Source organism: Trichosurus vulpecula, chromosome 2 (genome assembly GCF_011100635.1).
Source record: "Trichosurus vulpecula isolate mTriVul1 chromosome 2, mTriVul1.pri, whole genome shotgun sequence".
Lineage (NCBI taxonomy): Eukaryota > Metazoa > Chordata > Mammalia > Diprotodontia > Phalangeridae > Trichosurus > Trichosurus vulpecula.
In genome coordinates, this window is record NC_050574.1 from 117,554,810 (window position 1) to 117,575,930 (window position 21,121).

Sequence of the window (21,121 nt, forward strand, 5' to 3'; positions counted from 1 at the left end):
TAAAAGGATTATCACGCAGGCCATTTTCCAAACAAGTCACCTGCTCCCTGACCTTCCCATAAAATGCTTAGACTACTCCTGAGCTTGGATAGAGGACCTTTCACCTTACCCAGGCTTCCATAACACTTCCTGGCTACCCCCCAGCCAAGCCTCCAGCATCCCTTCTCCCTTCAAGCTCCTTTTATGTGTCGTCTTCACCCATCAGAATGTAAGCTCCTTGAGGGCAGGCACAGTCTTGCTTTCTTTTATTTTCATCCCCAGTACTTAACACAACGCCTAGCACACAGTAAAGGCTTAATAAATATCTGTGTGTCTATCCACCATATTAGTGGTGATGAAACTCAGGTTCAGAAAAGAGCAGACACTTGCCTAGGTTCATACAGCTAGGATTTGACTACCTGACACCCAAGCCACCATCCCTTCCATTTTCCCAATGCCGCCAAGAAGAGCTCTTGGCTTCTGTGAGGTGGCAGGTTGAAGCAGAATGAGGGGAGAATTCTATCTAGTAATCAGTAAGAAAACCACTCTCAGCAGCCCTGGGATTTCAGTAAGGGCTGTGGCCCTCCCTGGAGGGGGATTTCTCTCAAATACTTATCAAGCACAAGACCCTGCCGTTTAGTGTTGGGGATAAAAAAAATGACTCAGTACCTGGCCTCCATGAGCTCATGAGCTAATAGGGGGAATAATACATCTATAAAACGTGGAGCAGGGGAATCAGTAGGAAAAGTGATGAGTGGTAGGCTAGTGACGACTTGCCCGGGATGATACAGCTAGTATATGGATAGGACGGGACCACCTGACATCCAATCAGAGGAGAGGTTATAAAGAATGTCATATTTTAGATAGGGCACTCACACATATACAAGTCTTTAAACATATAAGAATACTAAATATATTTACACACAAGTCTATGTGGCTCTCAAGAGAAGCAGCTTGTTGAAGTAGGTAGGGGGGCCAGCCTTGGAATCAGAAAGATCTGGGTTCAAGTCTTAACTCTGACACATAACTAGCTTTGAGACCATGCACTAACTTCTCAGTGCCCCAGACAATTCTCACCTTTCTCAGGAAGCCTACTTTCCATCTTGTCTGTGTTTATTTACATGTTGTCTCCCCCATTAGACTGTGAGCTTCTTGAAGGCAGATACTGTTTTTGCCTTCCTTTGTATCCCCAGAATTTAGCACAGTGCCTGGTACATAGCAAGCACTTAATAAATGCTCATTAATTGATTGATTACAGATATTTGCCAATCTGCATTGATTGGTGGAAGGAGTTTCTACACTAGAAACTTCCCTTGCCATTCTGGACTTCACTCCCCTCACCAAAAGTGCGCTCAGACACTTGTGATGGCCCACAAAAGCACGTGTGTGCCCCTCCATGCATATGTATGTGGAAGTGTGAGCAGAGTCATGCTTGCCTACTTATGAGTGGTAGTATAGAAAGAGCCCTGACCCTAGTCGAAAGATTTGGGTCCTAGTCCCAGGATGAGCAAGCTATATGAACTTGGAAAAAGACATTGTATACTTCCTTGAACCTCGGTTTCCAATGACACGATGAGAGGAAGCTAGACTAGAGGAGTCCTATATAGCTCTGACATTCTCCAGTATATATTTAATGTCAAGATGCATATGCTTTCCTGTGCCCACCGATCAGCCCTCTCTCCACAAACCCTCTCCCTGCCCCAAGTACCTGTGGAGGAGATGATGGCAAACAGCTCCTTCAGGGACGGCAGGATGGATGAGGCTTGAGCCCTCCAAATTTTAGGCAAGAGCCCACTCACTCTGTTCACATGGCTCAAGAACTCCACAATGCCCTCCTCCCCCTCTGCCAGGCACTGGAATTGCCCGATGCAGCGGACCAGCTGCTGGCAGAAGAGCAGCCGGTGTCTGCCATCTGGAATGCAGCGTGGGTACTGGCTCAGGAGGCGAGCCACCTTGGCACACTGCCTGGGGCCGGGTCGTTCACACACCTTCCTCAGGACTTCCAGGCGGAGCAAGGCAAAGACACCTTCCGCTGCTGGGCCATCAGGGACGAACTGCAGGCCCAGCTGGACATAATCCAGCACGTAAGGGCTGGGGTGGCCTGGGGTCCCATAGCCCTCCTGCAGCAGAGTCAGGAGGAAATGAGCATTAAAAAACTCCAGGAAGGCCTCTAGGTGGTAGCGGCCATACACTTCAAGGACCTCCTGCCCAATCTCCCGCTTGAACTTGGTGTCGCCCACCAGGAAGAGCTTGGTGGACAGCTCCAGCATGGCCCAGCACTGCGCACTGTCCATGGGCTGCTTCGCTGCCTCGATCACCCGCCGTGCCAGTCCTTGCTTCACATTGGTGGGGTAGGAGGACAGCATCACAGCTTCCAGGATCTTGTCCATAGCTGCTCCTTGCCGGGGCTGCAGCAAAAGATCCCCTCCTTCCACCCCTCCCCCCCAAACATCAGAATCAGTCATCAATAGACCCCAAAGGAATTACATGAGGAAAGTCACCAAGCCATTCACACCCTTTGGCCCAGAGATTCTTTTATTGGGCATGAATTCCAAGGAAGTCACAGACAACATAAAAATCCTCATATATACCAAAATATTAATAATGGCCCCTCGGTGGTGGCAAAAGACTAAAAACCAAATGGCTGCCCATCAATTGAGAAATGGTGGAACAAACTATGGTAGGTGAATGTGGTGGGATATTACTATGCCACAAAAAAAAATTGATCATGAGGAATTCAGAGAAACGTGAGAAGACTTGTAGGAACTGATTCAGAGCAAAGTAGAACCAGGAAAACAATATACACAATTCCTACAGTAATGTAAGTGAAAGCAACACAAAATGGCCAATGAATTCAGAATAAATGCAGTGACTATTAAACCCAGAGATCACCTTGGAAGCACAGGGGACAGGGGAGACTCCTGAACATGGAGCACTGAACTTAAGAAACATAGAACATGAGTTCAGATCTCAGATCTGCCATGTATTTCTCTGAGTCTCTCCTTCCCCTTAACCACAATCTACCTTTCATCGTTTTTTTTTAATGAACATATTGCATCCTACCTTTGCTTGGGAGCTTCTTGGGAGCAGGAACTAGGTTGTTTCTATCTCTCTATCCATTCGCGAAATGGTGCCTCGAGGCATACAGAGGATGATGCTCTTCCCACTGTAACTCTATGGGATGAGATTCGTGTGAAGGATGGGCAAAAGAAGCTAGCTACTATATGTGCAGAAAGCACGGCTGTGCCTCCTTCCCTCCTCCAGCGTCCCCATGCCAAGTGGTCTGTACTGGCGACTAACACTGACACGGACATGGCACAAATTCCCAACTCCCTCCCCATCCAACTCTTATCCATCCATCCAGGTCCACCTCCTCCATGTAATGTCACTATCCGCTAAGGGCTTTGAGGCTTCAACGAGATATGGGTCACCTGAGTTCCCACAAAGCACATATCTATAAACCATGGAGAGCAGAACCTTCTAGCGTTAAAGATATAAGCGATCATTTTTATAAAGGTCACATTTTAAATGTCTCTCATTCACTTCCATCACAACCTAAATGGCTGCCTATCCCACTTACTCCTTGCCTAGGCTCAGGACCTTGAGGCAAGCCATTTCTCTCTGGTCATCCCTTGACTCGGCTTTAAAATGAGGAAGGAAGACTGGCTGGTCTCCAAAGCTCCTCACAATTCTAAAATTCTACGTTCTAAGGTCCCTCCCAACTCTGACATTCTGTATTCTAAGGTTCTCCTGCCCTCCTCCCTCCACATATACTCTCATAGTCTGTGTGTTAAATTCCCTTCCAATTCTGACATTCTATAGCCTCTGTTCTGACATTTGATGCCCTCAGACCCCTTTCAGCTCTGATATTGTACAGTCTGAGGTCATTACCAGCCCTGATTTTTAATATTCTAATATTCTGTATTGTAAAGTCTTTCTAATTCTGAAGCCCCACGTTCTATGAATATAGAGGCAGCTAGGCGATGCAACGGACAGAGCATTGTACCTGGAGTCAGAAAGACCCGAGTTCAAATCCAGGCTAAAACATCTACCAGCTAGTAATCTGATTCTGGGTCAGTCACTTAACTTTTTCTCTGTTTGCATCAAATTTCCTCATCTGCAAAATGGGAATAGCACCTACCTCCCAGGGTTGTTGTGAAAATAAAATGAGACCTTAAAGTGCTACACAAATGCTAGCTATTAGTATTAATTATTGTGAATATGTTGAAGGAGATTGTGTCATTTGCCATTTTCTTCTCCAGCTCATTTTACAGATAAAGGAGCTGAGGCAGAGTTAAGTGACTGGCCTAGGGTCACACTGCTAGTAAATGTCTGAGGCTGGATTTGAACTCAGGTCTTCCCGACTCCAGGCCCAGTGCTGTACACACTGTGCCACCTAGCTGCCCAGAGTGAGATATCACCTCTCATTAATAAGCTTCAGATGATACAATGAGCAGGGTCCAGAGAAGACCAGAAATCACTGAGTCTAAATAATAATAATAAATAATAATAATAGTTAACACTTATATAGCGCATTAAGGCTTGCAAAGCACTATATATAAAGTCAATTAAATGACATGTAACACACATATATGTATGTATGTGTGTATGTTACTGTTTAGTCATTTTTCAGTTGTGTCCAACTCTTCGTGACCCTATTTGGGGTTTTCTTGGCAGAGATACTGGAGTGGTTTGCCATTTCCTTCTCGAGCTCACTTTACAGATGAGGAAACTGAGGCAAACAGGGTGAAGTGACTTGTCCAGGGTCACACTGCTAATGCCTGAGGTCATCTTTGAACTCAGATCTTCCTGACTCCAGTGCTCTATCCAGTATGTCACCTGGCTGCCATATGTGTGTATACACATATATGTACACACACGTGTATATAGACATACACATATGTGTGTACACATGTATATATATGTGTGTGTGTGTGCATAGATGTGTGCATATTTCATTTGTTCCCCACCACAACTTTGTGATGTGCATGTCATTATCGTCTTATTTTACAGATAAGACAATTGCAGCTGGGAGATGTTTAGGTGACTTGTCCAGAGTTACAATTTAGTGTTTGAGGCAGGATCTCATTAGACCAGCACTAATATTCGTTATTACTCCTCCTCTTGTTCTTGTTCTTGTAAGCAGCAAGGCATATTGGATAGAGAGTTGTCAGCCAGTCAACAAACATTTATTAAGCACCTACTATGTGCCAAGCCCTGTGCTAAGTGCTAGGGATACAAAAAGAGGCAAAAAGCCATTTCCACCTCTCTCACTGATAGACGCCATGGGGCTCTGACGTGCTCCATTTCCAACCTGGGTGGTTCACCCTTCCCTAGACAATGTAGCGGCCTTCCTCACTTCTGAGGATTCACCGCATTAGTGCCAAACTTGGTTCTGACACCCAGATAGGCTTTTTGCCCACTGTAGTTCATAACTCCAAGCTCACACCATCCACTACCCTCAGCCTCCCCAGTAGCAGGGATTACAGGTGGGCACTACCACACCTGGCCACTATGTTGGGTAGGGGATCTTTTTCAGGCACAAATTGGACCAGTGGACCTATGATACGTCTCCTAGCTTTAAAATTCTTTGATTCTGATTTTGTAACAGGAACAAAATACTGACTTTGCACTAAGGAGAGTAGAATTTAAGTCTTAATTCAGATACTTAGTTGCTGTGTGACTCCAGGGAAGTCTTTGAACCTCAGGTTTCTCAACTGTGAAATGGGATTAATAATGCTGGCCCTATCTACCTGATAGAATTATTGTAAAATAAATGCTTTAAAAACCTGAACAGTGCTATAGAAATCAGAGTTACTGTTACTGATGATACAATTCTGCCTTTCTGTCTCTCCCATGGTGCCACTGGGGAGGCCTGCTTCAGAGGTTAGGATTATTTTAACATGCTTTCAGCTGAGTTCTATAAAAAATAAATCATTACACTCATTTAAAAGCTTCATAGCCTAATGGCTCTTCTTACCTATGCCTATTACCCTGGCTAACATACCCTCAATAGAATATAGCCACACACTCAGGTCCAGTTACCAGTCCTCCCTTTGAGCCCACAAGCATCCCAATAGAAGCTAGAACTTTGGCTACAAACAAAATCTCCTTTACTGGTACTTTTTATGTATATAATATATTATAGAGCAAGAGTATCTGATGGGTTGTCATATGAAAGAGGAATTAGATTTGTTCCTCTTGGCTCAAAGGGCAGGATCAGGAGCAATGGGGCAGATGGGAGAGTCACCCAGAGGCAGACTTCAGCTCAATAGAACAAAACTATCCTAGCATTAGACAGGAGATTAAAGGTTTCCAATAATGGAATTAACAGGAATACCTCCCTGAGGGAGGGAGCTCTCCATCACTGGAGGTCCTGAAAGAGAGGCAGGTGGGCCACTTACTGGGGATATTAGAATGTCCACTGGATTAAGCTTCTAAGATAAGACCTCTAAGATTTCTTCCAAACCTGAGATTCTACAATTCTGGGATATCCTTCATTACTTCATTTGTCTTTTATAATAGCTCTGGTAAGTGGGCAGAAATTATTAACACCATTTGATTCATAGGGAAAATGGGGAGGGAGGGAGGGAGGGAGGGAGGGAGAGAGAGAGAGAGAGAGAGAGAGAGAGAGAGAGAGAGAGAGAGAGAGAGAGAGAGAGAGAGAGAAAACGAACTAGTTTGAAGCCACAGAAAAAGTCAACTATGGCTCTGGGTCCAGAACCCAGGTCTTCTGACCTCTAGTCCAATGCTTGGTCTATTACATCAGCTGCTTCTGTCCACTCCCCAAAGTCTCAGTTACAGTACACAGATTGATCTCCAAGCAATCCGGAAGGCTTAATTACATCTTTAGGACAAAAGGAGACAGCCTACTAATATTGGCACTGACCCCAGAAAATGTTCTTTCCCAGGCTAAACTCTTTAGCCAATCGTACCTGGATCTCCATTCAATATGGACTTCACTTTTTAACCACCAAGGTTGCTTAGTTGTTGTACCTGTACCACTCAGGAAGCATGGACCACAATGATTCTTGTAATAATAATCCACAGAAAGGCCGTGTGACACAACGGATAAAGAGGTGATCTCGGAAAGATGCAGGCTGTGGGACCTTGGGCAAGTAGCCTTTCAGCACCACCCAGACAGCTCATTAAGATTCTATGCTGTAGAATAGGCACTAATCTGCCTTAGTAAGGGAAGTTTCCTTAATGGAAGATTCTTATGCCTATAAAATTCACAATTCTGGTCCCCCCAAACCATCAAAAAAATTCATCTTTCTATAAGCTCCATTTGGTAGCTTCCCACTTCCACTGTTACTGCTGAGCTCAGCAGCTAAAGGAGTGCATGCATTGACCACAACCTCTAAATTTCACTGCTCTAAAAATAATTATTTTCATTTATATAGCACTTTAAGGTGTGCATGGCACTTTATAAATATCCTATTTGATCCTCATAACCACTCTGGGAAGTAGTTTCTATTATTACCCTCCTTTTACAGTTGAGAAAACTGAGGCAGACAAAAGTTAAGTGACTTACCCAGGGTCACATAGCCAGTAAGTGTCTGAGGCTGGATTTGAACTCAGAACTTCCTGACTCCAGGTCCAGTGCTTCATCCATTGTGCCTCTGGAGTCACAGCCTGTTCATTTTTCCCTAGTTAAAGTTCTGACCTCTTCCAGCCCCCCTTGATTTGCAGTTCAAGATGCTGAGGCCCAGAGCAGGAAGTATCTTGCTGAAGGTCTCATGGGGCAGTGGTTAATAGCAGAGAGGGCATTCTAATCCAGGTCCTCTGATTCCAATTTCAGGGCTATTTCCCCTGAAAAATCTATGTCTCTTTAGCAGCCAAGAACATAGGCTTATTGATTGACTAGAGATATTTTTATTCAAGGGTGATCACTGAAAATGTTCCCAAAGACCACAAAACATAATCAAGAAAGCTTTTTCCTCTTCCCCTACCTCCTCCAACCCCGTCACTTTCCATAACCTACTTACCTGCTTCTTCTGTCACTCATGAAGAAAAAGAATCTGTCCAAAATGAAACAGTCTGTTTTGTTAAGTAGCGAGCTCCCCGTCACTGGACATATTTAAGCAGAAGTTAGATGACTCCCATTAGGGTAATTCCTACATTGGGAAGATATGTTGATTAAATCATCAAATGTGGAGTTAAAAAGGTTCATTGGGCTTATCAAGTCTAACCCTATCATTTTACATATGGAGAAACCAAGGCCCAGAGAAGGAAAGGGGTTTGGCCAAAGCCATAAAGATGTCAGAGAAGAGAGTCAAGATTCTAATCCAGGCCCTCTGCCTCCAAATTGGATGTCCTCTCCCCTATACCACACAGCCCCATGACTTGGATCATTCCTTTTATAGCAGTACTAACCACTCACATTTCTAGAGTACCTGAAGGTTTCTAAAGTGCTTTCTTTACAAAAACCTTTTGAAGTAGGGAGTGTAGAACTATTCTCATGTTCTATGAGTCAAAGATTCTATGGTTTGAGGACCACAGGAGGTAGCTTTCTACTCTGTATAAAAGAAACAGACTCCAATGGTCAGAGCTGTCCAACAAGAGAAGCCTGCCTCATGTGGTAGTGAGCCTCTGATCGCTGAATGAGCTCCAATAGAGGAACCCAGTAAGGGGGGAGGCGTTCATGCCTTCCTTCATGCAGTAAGGGAGGGGTTCATGCTTCAAGTAATGGTTGCACCAACCTCTGGCAAAGGAGCTGCCAGCTCCACGCACACTGCAGGGAACAAAGTCGGGTTTCAGTCCAACTAGGTTTCCTACAAGTCTCCAGTCCCAGTGCCCTCAGGGCAGCCTGAACCGCATGCACTCATTCATGGAACCAGCTCAGATGAATAATACTAATATTAACAATGAAAATAAAAATTCTTACATTCTGACACTTGTTTTTTGGAGCGGGAAGGCAGGGCAATTGGGGTTAAGTGACTTGCCCAAGTTCACACAGCTAGTAAATGTGTCAGGTGTCTGAGGCCAGATTTGAACGTAGGTCCTCGTGACTCCAGGGCTGGTGCTCTACTCACTGCACCACCTAGCTGCCCCCCACTCTAACACTTTTAATTACAAAATAAAGTTATTTCATCTACCTGTGTGATGCTCTGCAGAATATAAAACATCACGGAATAAAAGAAGGATATCCATTTGTCCCAGGTCAGTTTTTATCTAAATTCCATGGAAAAAAGATGAGAAGTGTAAGAGATTAACGATAATAAATAACAGTAGCTGACATTTATATAGCATTAGGTCTGTAAATTGTTTTACATACATTATTTCATGTGAGAACTTCAATAATCCTGCGAGTTTATTGACTACAGGTGTTCTTTCCCTATTTTACAGATGAAGAAACTGAGGCACAAGAGGGTCAAATGATTTGCTTGCAGCTACCAAGTATCACAAGTGGGATTTAACTCAGGTCTTCTGCCCCAAGAGTTCTTAACTTTTTGGGTGTCATCGGCACCCTCCCACCCCCATCCCAGCCTGGTGAATCCTATGGATCCTTTGCCAGAATAATGTCTTTAAGTGCATGACGTAAAGTACATAGAATTGCAAAGGAAATCAATTATCCTGAAATACGGTTTTCAAATTTTTTTTTTTAAAAAGTTTCATGGACCCCAGGTTAAGCACCTATCTCATAGATCACACTGGCAGTATCTGTCTGGTGGACAGCCTTGCCTTAACCAGTGTGTTGACTATCTAGCCCTCTTTGCCCAAAGCTAGGAGTCTCTGCTTGGCTAAGTGACTTTGGAATGAAAAGAAGTTGTGGGCGCTCGCTACTCTAGAACGCCAACATTCATAGTGGGTGTTTGGGATCCAACTCAAGAAGTCACATAGACTTTGGTACAACACCCAGCTCAGACGTTATTCCAGGGTACTTCCCTTGAAAGCAAACCATTACTCATGATGAAAAATGCTATCCACATCCAGAGTAAGAACTGATAAGAGGCTGAATGCAGATCAAAGCAGACTTTTTTTTTCTTTATTTCTTGCATGTTTTGCGGGTTTGTTTTTTTGTGGGGGGGAGGGGTCTATGTTTTCTTTCACAACACTACTAGTATGAATGCACATGTCTTAGGAAGGAGGAAGGGGAGGGAGAAAGAGCATTTAGAACTCAAAAATTTTTAAATGAATGTTAAAATTGTTTTTTTCTGAATAATCGGGAAAAAATAAAATTTTAACAAAAGAAAGAAAGCCATTTTTTAAAAATCTGAGTGATAATTTGATTTAGGGAAAGGCTCTGTCATTTTATCAACATGGGTCAGGGAAGCTTAGGGTTTAACCAGAAAGAAAATCTGGCAGTGGGTCTATGCCAGGTTCAAAGAATGGACAGAAAATAAAAAAACCAAATTCATTCATCAAACACTTATGAAGCTTTTATTATTTATGTATGCAGATGTTGAAGAGAAATAAAAATAAACCAAAATCCAAACCCTGCCCCCAGGGGGCATGTAATTCTAGTAGCAATACCTGCAACCCTAATAATACTCAGCAGACTGAACTCCAGGAGATAAAGGACTGGGTTTGGTTTTTTTTTTTTTTGTTTGGCCTTTCTCTGTATCCTCGGGGATTAGCACAAAGCCTGGTACACAGGAAGTACTTAATAAATGCTGGCTAATTGACTTGATTAGAGTTAAGATCAGACTGAGTTGAAAAAAAAAATCAGATTTTTGTTAGAAATTAAAAAAAGGTGGCGGGGGGGGGGGAGTGAAGCTAAAACATAAACCAAAGTCAAGCAGAAGCAGAAGTAAAAATCTCAGATATGGAGGTGAAAGTGAAGTGAAATATCTTCATGAAAAAAGGGGCTGCCTGGTGGTTATAGAAACAGCAGAAGGCTAGGAAATAGGTATTAAATGAAATGTTAGGAGGTAAAATTTGATGAATCCATTATGATAACCTCCTCATGCTGAAGTCAGGTAGGATTCCAGGATCAAGAGCTAGGAAGGTCTTTAGGGGCCCTCTAATTTACCCCTCTAGGGCAGTTAGGTGGTGGTGAAGTGGATAGAGTGTCAGGCTTGGAGGCAGGAAGACCTGAGTTCAAACATAGCTTCAGATACTTGCTAGCAGGGTAACCCTGGGCTGTCTGCCTCAGTTTCCTCATCCGTAAAATGAGCTGGAGAAGAAAATGGCAAACCATTCCCAGTATCTTTGCCAAAAAAAAAACAACAAAAAACCTAAAATGTCGGATGTGACTGAAAAACTACAAACAACAACAAATCTACCCCCCTCATTTATCAGATAAAGAAACTGGGGTCCAGAGAGGGTAAGTGACTTGTCCTTAGGTTACACAGGTAACCCAGATAAATAACAGAGACAGGATTTGAACCCAAGTCCTCTCACTTCAAAGCCAGTAATCTTTTCACACTCATTGGCTTACTATTGGTATAACCTGAGGCAAGTCACTTAATAATATTACTTCATCTGTAAAATGAGGGAGCTGAACTAGATAGATGTTCTCCAATCCCCTTCCAACTTTAATCAAGGATGCTATGAGCCTTTTTAGAAATTGTAGGGGTAGGCATTATGACTAATAATGGAGCCTGATCACTGTCCAATCAGAGACGCTGCTGTGGGCGCAATGGGAAAAGCGATGCATTAGGCCTTAGAAGCATGTGTTCAAATCTTGGCTCTACCACATAACTCAAATTGGATGCCCCCCTGGCATCTAAAGCTCAACATATCCAAAATAGAACTCGTTCTCTCATCTTCCCCACCCCTCCCTCCAAACTCTCCCCTTTTCTGCTGCTGTCAGGAGTCCCACTGTCCTCCCAGTCAGATGTTCAGTTGTGTCTGACTCTTCGTGACTCCATTTGGGTTTTCTTGGCAAAGACACTGGAGTGGTTTGCCATTTCCTTCTCCAGCTCATTTTATAGATGAGGAAACTGAGGCAAACAGGGTGAAGTGACTTGCCCAGGGTCACACGGCTGGTAAGAGTCTGAGGCTGGATTTGAACTCAGGTTTTCCTGACTCCAAGCCCTGTATTCTATTCACTGTGCCACCTAGCTGCTCTTCCTTCTAGGAACCCAAGCCATTAACCTTGCTGTCACCCTCAACTCCTCACTCTCATTCACTCTGTCCAATCTATTGTCAAATTTAATTATTTCTACCTTCACTTCCTATCCATCGCTTTCTCTACACTCATATAGCCACGACCCTAGTTCTGGTCCTCAATCACATTCCTACCTGCCTTCTACCAGGCCCCCCGGCTTCAAGACTCTCTCCACTTTCATCTACCGTCCACTCAGCTGCCAATGTGATGTATATGAGTCCCTAAATCCTCCTTTAATGTGCAACAGTGACTTTATCACCTCCACCACCACCCCTGTTCAATGAACTCCAGTGGCTCCCTGTTACCTCCAGGATCAAACACCAAGCCCTCAGCTTGGCATAGAAAGTTCTTCATAACCTGGCCCCTCTAAACACTGCACAACCCAGCTACACTAGCCTACTTGCAGTCAGTCAAACATGAAGATTTCCCACCTTGGTGCTTTTGCACTGGCTGCACCCCATGCCTGAAATGCTGTGCCCACCCACTTCTGACTTGTAGTTTCCCCGGCTTCCTTTGAGACTCAGCACAAATCCTACCCTCTGCAGGAGGCCTTACCCATTCTCTCCAGTAGCTAATGGCTCTCCTTGAAATTGCCTTCCATGTACTGTCTCTGTATTGTATGTGCCTAGTTATTCCTATGTTGTCTCCGCCCCATGCTCCCCACCCCATTAAAATGTATACTCCTTGAAAGCCGGGACTATTTTTTGTCTTTCTTTCTATCTCTAGCACTAAATACAGTGCCTGACACATAGCAATTAATAAACGCTTGCTGACTGATACATTTAACCTTGGGCGAGCCACTTAAACCCTCTGGGCCTCCGTTTCCCTCTCTGTAAAATGAGAGAGATAGACTAAAGGGCCCGAAAGGTCTCCTCCAGCTCTAAATCTGTGATCTCATAAACTCATCCACGCTCAGTATTAGGGCTTGAGTATGTAATATTTGCAGGAAGAGCTTTATTTTTGCTTCAGTAAGCACTTAGTGAGCTCTTACTAAGCAATCCAGTAAATACGTTGAACCACCTGCCTCTCAAAGCAAGAGCTACGGCATTGCTGCAAGCACAGGGCCTACTTTGCCCCCTGGCTTTGCCTTGTACTAAACCTGAGCATAGTATATAGTATGCAGGGGTGGGGAACCTGCAGCCCCGAGGCCTTTAATCAAAGGGCCACACTTGAGTACCTAGAAGGCCACATGTGGCCTTGAGGCCTCAGCTTCCCCACTCCTGCATGGTAAGAGAATGACAAAGAAAGTTATGAAGAAAGCAGCAAGGAGGTTTTTTGTTTGTTTGTTTTTAATGAAAACAGCTTTCTTGAAGTGGAAAGAAATGTAAAAACTTTCACAATAAGCATATTTTAAGGTAGTATTTCTACATACCTCCACTAGAAATCACCTCAAAACTGGGCTCAAAAACCAGGGGACTAAAATGCTAACTGGCATCTAAAGCCCTCCATTATGCCTGGCATAAACTCACCCATCCAGTCTTACAGCCTCATATTACTCTCTTCCACTAGTGTATAGCTCTCTGCCCCCTACACACACACACACACACACACACACACACACACACACACACACACACACACACACACACCCCTTTCCATCTCTGTGTCTTTATACAGGTCATTCCCAATGCCTGGGATGGCTTCCTTCTTTCTCTTTCCTTGTTGGATCCCTACCTATCCTTTAAGCCCAGTTCAGATGCTATCACCTTTGGTCAGTGTTTCCTGAACCCCTGGTTGGTAATGATCTTCCCCCTCAGAATTCACAAATACTTTGCACATCTTTAATGCACTTATCATGTAATACTTTATGTCACTATTTTCTGTGTTGGAGTTTTATCTTCTACTGTTGTTATTCAGTCATATCTGACGCTTTGTGACCTCTTTTGGGGTTTTCTTGGCAAAGATACTGGAGAGATTTGCCATTTCCTTCTCCAACTCATTTTACAGATGAGGAAACTGAGGCAAACAAGGTTAAATGACTTGCCCAGGCTCGTACAGTAAGTATATAAGGTTGGATTTTAATTCAGGTCTTCCTGACTCCTGTCCAGGCACTCTATCAACTGTACCACCTGGTTGACCCACTGGAGACCTTCAAAAAAAGTTTGGATGGCCTTTTGTAAGTATGCTGTAGATAGGGATGCTTTGGTTAAAATTTAACAACAGGCTCTCAAAAAAAAAGCATGACACACTTTTAAATTTAACCTGCATTCTTAGCATTTTCTCCATCATCTTCTTAAGTCCAGTCAACAAAACAGAAACAATAAATCAAACCCCAATTTGTAGTGCCTGCTGAGTTCTGAGTGTGTAAATGCTCACATCGAACCTTTAACAAGAAGCCCGCTGGCTCCAGCACACAGCCAGTTGTAAAGGAGGTTTTTATGTAAGTGTGGGTTGGACTTGAAGGCCTGATGTCCCTTTCAAGCCCAAACCCCTGTGATTCTGAATTCCTGAGACTCCCTTTCTCTCAGTACTTGTCCCGTTTATGGAAAATGGGGAGGAAAAAAACAAAACAGCAGACTGAGAGTGAGGAGACCTGGATCCTAACCTTGACTCCACCCCCTGACCTCCTCTATGACCTCTTTCCGAGGCCCTCTCCTTGCCCCCTCTGAGACTCAGTTTCCCCTTGTACAATAAAGAGTAGACTAGGTGGCTTTGGGTTCTTTCTTCTTCCCCTGGGCAGTTCAGCTCTAGGATTCTCATAGCAAACCTCCTCAGCCAGCCAGAGTGAGAACTAGCTGCTCTTCTCTACCAATTATGTATTATACATAAAGTATTTTCTGGGCCGGTATCCAGAATAACTTTGGTGGATGTGGGCTGGGGAAGGAGATGGAGATCAATAAGCAACCCGGCCACTGAGAATTGATTAGCCATCATCTCTGGAATCACATGTTTTCCCCGCTTTTTCTCAGCCCTTCCTGTACGTGAAAACCTTTTTCCTTCAGGTAGGGGTTGAACAAGATGACCCCCAGGTCCCTTTCTTTGGTCTCCTCTGCAGTCTCTGCAGGGTGCTTAGGGAAGGGCCCAATTACCCTAACACTTCACTTCATCCAAATAATCGCTAACCTTCCCCTATGGGGCTTTGTAAAATATTAGATCTGGAAAAGGCTTTAGAGACCACCGAGTCAATCCCCTTGTTGGGCCAAAGGGACAACCGAAGTCCAGAGAAATGAAATGACTCACCTGAGGTCCTGTAGCCCCTTCCAAACCACAAAACTTAATTCAGACTAATTCACAGAATCATAGGATGTCAGAGATGAAAGGGACCTTAGATATCATCAGGTCCTACCCTTCATTTAGATAATAATAGATTACATTTCTATGATGTATGACAGCTTCCAAAGGACTTACCTTATTAACAACTTGGTATTATGGTAGAAAATGCCCAGTGTTTGGAGTTAGAGGAACACAGAGTAAAGATGTCTAGATCTGGGGTCAGAGGACCTGGTTTCGATTTCTGACTGTGCCATGAGACCTTGGTCAAGTCACCTAACTTTTCTAGGCCTTAGTTTCTTCATCTGTATAGATCTAAACTGATAATGCTATCTATGTCTCGGCCCAACTCCTGGATCTTTCTACTAATTGTTTGTGTGACCTTGGACCCAGAGAGGTGAGGAAAATGAGGCTTGAAGAACACAACTGCTTTGTCTAAGGTCAAGCAGTGGTGAGTAGAACTAGGGAAAGCCAGGACAACCCAGGTTTTCTGGCTTCCTTGCTCCTTTTACTATACTTTAATGCTTCTCTGGCTGGCATGTACAAGTGAGAAAACAGATTTGGGGACCCAATTCCCAAGCCACACTCCTAAAGCTCAGTTCAGAATCCCTGTCTCCTGAGCCCTGGTCCTCCAGGGAAGGCCGAATTGGTCACTTAAAAATATTTCCGAATGATTGAAAAAAGTCTGAATTATCAAAAAATGTTATCTGATAGTCATGGGAGTTTTTGGTTGCTTTCAACCATACAGTGACAGTTAACAGTTGCTTTAAATGAGTAAATTTGTCCTTGGTTTCTTTCTCTATAAATTGAAGGTAATCTCTTAAGCTCCCCTCAGCTCTTAAATCCTATGAGCCCATGATCTGTAATCACCATCTATATGTGTATGAGATGCACACAGACACAGATATACACATGTAGGTATATGCGCATAGGCACACATTCCAGGTAAATTGTGTGTCTGCACATACATACACGCATGTGTGCACATGTCTACACACACACACAATGGGTGCAACACATATAGGCCTATACACATATAAACATACAGACACACATACATATAAAACCTATAAATGCATGTACTACATACATGCATATTTAAACACATATACACATACAAATAATTACATATACATGTTTCTATCTCCTATAAGCCATAATCTCTAATGAGCATGGATGACCCTTATATACAACTGTATACACATGTGTGCATATCTACATGTGTGTGCCTACACACCTATACTATAGACATATACAATCTATATACCTAAATATATATACACACATGTGCATATACACGGAAACACATACATAAACACATATTTCTATGTCCTGTGATCTGTAATTAGCATGTTTATATGTATATGTGAGTACACATATACATGCCTGTGAACACATATCTATATGCATATACACATGCATATAAATTAAAACATGTAAACACATAGAGCAATGAGGTTAGTCTTTCTTTTTCTTCTTAAAAAGGAGAAATGTTACCTCTGGGCCTAGTTTTAAATTTAACACGTCCCCTTTTTAGGTAGTCATGATGGAGAGGTAAAGGCCAGACCTCCCCTCACCCCCCAAATTATCCCACATGAAGCTTTTAGGATTTAGATCTAGAAGAGATCTTAGAGCTAATCCAGTCTAATCCCTTCACTTTACAGAGGAAGAAACTGACGCTTAGAAGTCAAATGACTTCCCAAGGTCACAAAGATCATCAGGGAGCAGAGCCAGGATTTTAACTCCGTATCCCCTCCCTTCCCCTCCCCACCCCCATACTCCACTACCAATATCTTATCTGAGATGGACAAGGCCAGACACAAGGCAGAAGGACCAGATGAGAAACGTTGGGCGCGTGGGCATCATCATACAGTTTAGGAATAATGCCCAGTGGAGTACCATTGGACCCTGGACATACAATGGCATGGGGGAAGGGAGGAAGAACGGTGTAAAGTTCCCAAGACGCTGAAAACGGTGCAGTTCATAGGACTATAGAGCAAGAAGGGAACTCAGGAACCATGTAGACCAACACAGACACTCTCCCACCCCGACCAATGTCCATTTTACAGAGGGAAAAACTGAGGACCAGAGAAGTGAAGCCAATGTTATGCAGGAAGTGTGCACTGTCTGCTTCCTGGGTCGGTGCCTTTTCCCCTGCCCTAGGACACAGGGGAAACAACACAGCATCATGGAAAGCATGCCTTCCTGGCCCGTGGGTCTTTTCATCCAAACACCCTCCTCCTCCTCACCTTGTTTATTTCCTACCCTTTTCCAAAGCTCAGCTCCACCAGGAAGCTCGAAGAGTTGAAAGGGACTTTAGAGGTCATTTAATCCAAGCCCCCATCCAATGCAGGAATCTCCTCTACAATATACCAGACATTCTGTCAATATGCCACTGCCTGAAGACCTCGAAACGACAGAAAACTCACTACCTCACAAGGCAGTGTCACCTATTGACAGGAGCTTTTGACTGTCTGGAAGTTTTTTCCTTTTTCTTAAACAGAAATCTGACTGTAACTCTCTCCACCAACCCTTACCTCCACCCTGCTAACACACACACACACACACACACACACTCACTCTCTCTCTCTCTCTCTCTCTCTCTCTCTCTCTCTCTCTCTCTCTCTCTCTCTCTCTTTCTCTCTCCCTCCTCTCATTTCCTGTCTCTCTCCCCCGCTCTCCTGTCTGTCTGTCTCTCCTCCCCTCCCTCTCCTCCTTCTCTCTTTCTCTCTGTCTCTGTTTCTGTCTCTCTCTGCCCCTCTCCCTCTCTCCTCTCCTCTCTGTCTGTCTGTCTCTCTCTCTTTCTCTCTCGCTCTCTCTCTCCCTCCCTCTCCTCTCCTGTCTGTCTCTGTCTCTCTCTGTCCCTGCCCTCTCTCCTCTCCTCTCTCTCTGTCTCCCTCTCTCTCCCTCCCTCCTTCTCCTCTCCTGTCTCTGTTTCTGTCTCTCTCTGCCCTCTCCCTCTCTCCTCTCCTCTCTGTCTTTCTCTCCTCTCTTGCTCTCTTTCTCTCTCTTCTCCTCTCCTCTTTCTCTGTCTCCCTCTCCTCTCTCCCTTTCTCTCTGTCTCTGTCTCTCTCCCTCTCTTCCTCTCCCCTCCTCTCCTTTCCTCTGTCTCTCTCTCTTCTCCTCTCCTATCTGTCTCTCCTCCCCTCCCTCTCCTCCTTCTCTCTTTCTCTCTGTCTCTGTTTCTGTCTCTCTCTGCCCCTCTCCCTCTCTCCCTGTCTCCCTCTCTCTCCTCTTCTGTCTCTTTCTGCCCCTCTCCCTCTCTCCTCTCCTCTCTGTCTGTCTCTCTCTCTCCTTCTCTCTTGCTCTCTCTCTCCCTCCCTCTCCTCTCCTGTCTGTTTCTGTCTCTTTCTGCCCCTCTCCCTCTCTCCTCTCCTCTCTGTCTGTCTCTCTCTCTCTCCTTCTCTCTTGCTCTCTCTCTCCCTCTTTCTCCTCTCCTGTCTGTTTCTGTCTCTCTCTGCCCCCTCCCTCCCTCCTCTCCTCTCTCTCTGTCTGTCTCCCTCTCTCTCCCTCCCTCCCTCTCCTCTCCTGTCTCTGTTTCTGTCTCTCTCTGCCCCTCTCTCCTCTCCTCTCTTTCTCTCCTCTCTTGCTCTCTCTCTCTCTCCCCCTCTCCCTCTCCTCTCCTCTGTCTCTCTCCTTTCTTGCTCTCTCTCTCCCCCCTCTCCTCCCTCTCTGTCTGTCTCCCTCTCTCTCCCTTCCTCTCCTCTCCTGTCTCTCTGTTTCTGTCTGTCTCTCCCCCTCTCCCTCTCTCCTCTCCTCTCTTGCTCTCTCTCTCCCCTCTCCCTCTGTCTGTCTCCCTCTCCTCCCTCCCTTTCTCTCTGTCTGTTTCTCTGTCTCTATCTCTCTCCCTCCCTTCATCTCCCCTCCTCTTCTTTCCTCTGTCTCTCTCTCTTCTCCTCTCCTGTCTATCTGTCTCTCCTCCTTCTCTCTCTCTCCCCCTCTCCCTCTCCTCTCTTTGTCTCCCTCTCCTCCCTCCCTCTCTCTGTCTCTCTCTCTGTCTCTGTCTCTCTCTCTCTCTCCCCCTAGTTCTGCCCTTTAGAGCCAAAAATGACAAATGTGATCTTTAGCCCCTGACAGCCCTCCAGATATTTGAAGGCAAAGATTAAACTCCCCCTTCTCCGGGTTAAATTGGCCCAAAGGTCCCAGATTCTTAAGTACCTTCCTCAAGGTGAGCTCCAGATCATCAAAGTCTCTCCTAAAATGCAATGCGCAGAACTCGCCACAATCCTGCAGATGGGCTGTGACCAGGCCCCAGGGCAGCGAGACCATCCGCTCCCTCACTCTATCCAATCTGCTTCATTTTATGCAGCACAAGATTGCGTGAGCATCTGGGGCCTCCCTGAAGCACTGCTGACTCATACTTGACGTCTAGGCCTCAAAAACCTCTGCATTTTTTATAACAAATTATTTGTTGATACGGTTATAATTCGGGAGGAGGAACCAGGAAGCCTCCCCTTCCTTTCTTCCCTCTACACCCCCATCCCACCCTGCCCTTGATGGCTGATGCCTAAATTTCATCCATTAGCTCAAAGGTCCTTCCCTGACTCCCTAATGTCCATCACAACCTCCTTCCCACTCCCCCCACCTCAGATTTTAGATTTGGAGATTGAAGGGACCTTGGAGATCACCTTAGTCCAAACCCTCCATTTTACAGAAGAAAGGCCCACAAAAGTGAGAGGACTTGCTGCAGGTCACATAGGCAGAAATGGGAAGGCAGAATCTGAACCCAAGTTCTCTGACTCCAGAGCCAGTGCATACCTCACAGGGCACTTTGTTTTGTACCTCACTATAATTATCTGTATGTGACATTTGGTCCACATTGAGACTGTGAGTTCCAGGCAGGCAGAAACTGGGTCCTATCTAATCTCTCTGTCTCCTCCCAGCCAGCCTACAGTAAACCTTCAATAAATGTCTCTTACTAGAATTGATTGTATCTGTCTTAAAAGCTTGGAACCTGGTTAAAATTTAGCTACAGCTAGGTAAGAGAAGTGGGATAAAATTTGGGGATGCTGCTATCTATTATTCATACCTTAGTGTGAGTGAGTTGAAAGGTTTGTGTGTTTTTTCTAGAGGGAAGATTCTGAAGGGGCAACAGAACATTGGCTCATTGGGGAAAGGGGAATACAGAGGACTAAGGAGGGGGAACAAAGGAAGCAGCTTGACAGGGTAGAAAGAGTAGCTGGTTCCTGGGTTCAAGTTCACCCTTCTTGTGAGAACTTGGTCAAGTCCCTTTACATCTTTAAGTCTACGTTTCCCTATCTGTAAAATGGAGAGGGGTGAGAACTGGACTAGATAGTTTCTAAGGTCCCTTGGGGATAGAAAAGTTGAATTTCAGGCCTGTCTGTCTTTTGGTAAGAATATGCTTTCTCCCAATACTAACACTTTCAAGAAGGGGACAGCTCCCCCATAACCCCAAGGTGATATCGATGACAAACAAACTGATATGAGAGATTTAGTCTCCAAAAGCATCTTCTATCCTGGAAATCTCAAATCCATCTCGGTAAGGGAGGGGAAATCACTAGAATAAAATTCAGAGGACTCATCTCTAGGATCTTGGGAAAGTCACTCTCTGGGCCATGGCCTTCTCATCTGTAATATGCGAGGGCTGGGTAAATAACCTCTAAGGTCTCTTCCAGAACTAATGTCCAGAATTGGGACCCTTAGTCCCTGAAAGACCATTAGTCATTAAAGAACCACTCAACGATGGCCAATGGACTGATGGAAAAATGAAAGAGAAAATTCAAAGGGGACATGATGCCTCTCTTTAAGCATTTAAAAGGTTGTCAGGTGGAGCTGAGATTTACTGATCTCTAATGACCAAGTCAGCAATAAGACAGAGTGGCTGAGAAAGCTAATTCGGTCTCAAGTTCCATTCAG

The 21,121-nt window shown here is 44.6% G+C and overlaps 1 protein-coding gene across 1 annotated transcript in view; it reads right to left on the minus strand.

Moving 5' to 3' along the window:
* The window catches only part of USP35 (ubiquitin specific peptidase 35), a 54,368-nt gene extending 51,999 nt beyond the window's left edge, over positions 1 to 2,369 (minus strand). Inside the window, exon 1 of the mRNA XM_036746372.1 lies at positions 1,688 to 2,369. Within this exon, the coding sequence (XP_036602267.1) occupies positions 1,688 to 2,369 (682 nt within the window). The remainder of the gene's footprint in view (positions 1 to 1,687) is intronic.
* Between the last annotated feature and the right edge of the window lie 18,752 nt (positions 2,370 to 21,121).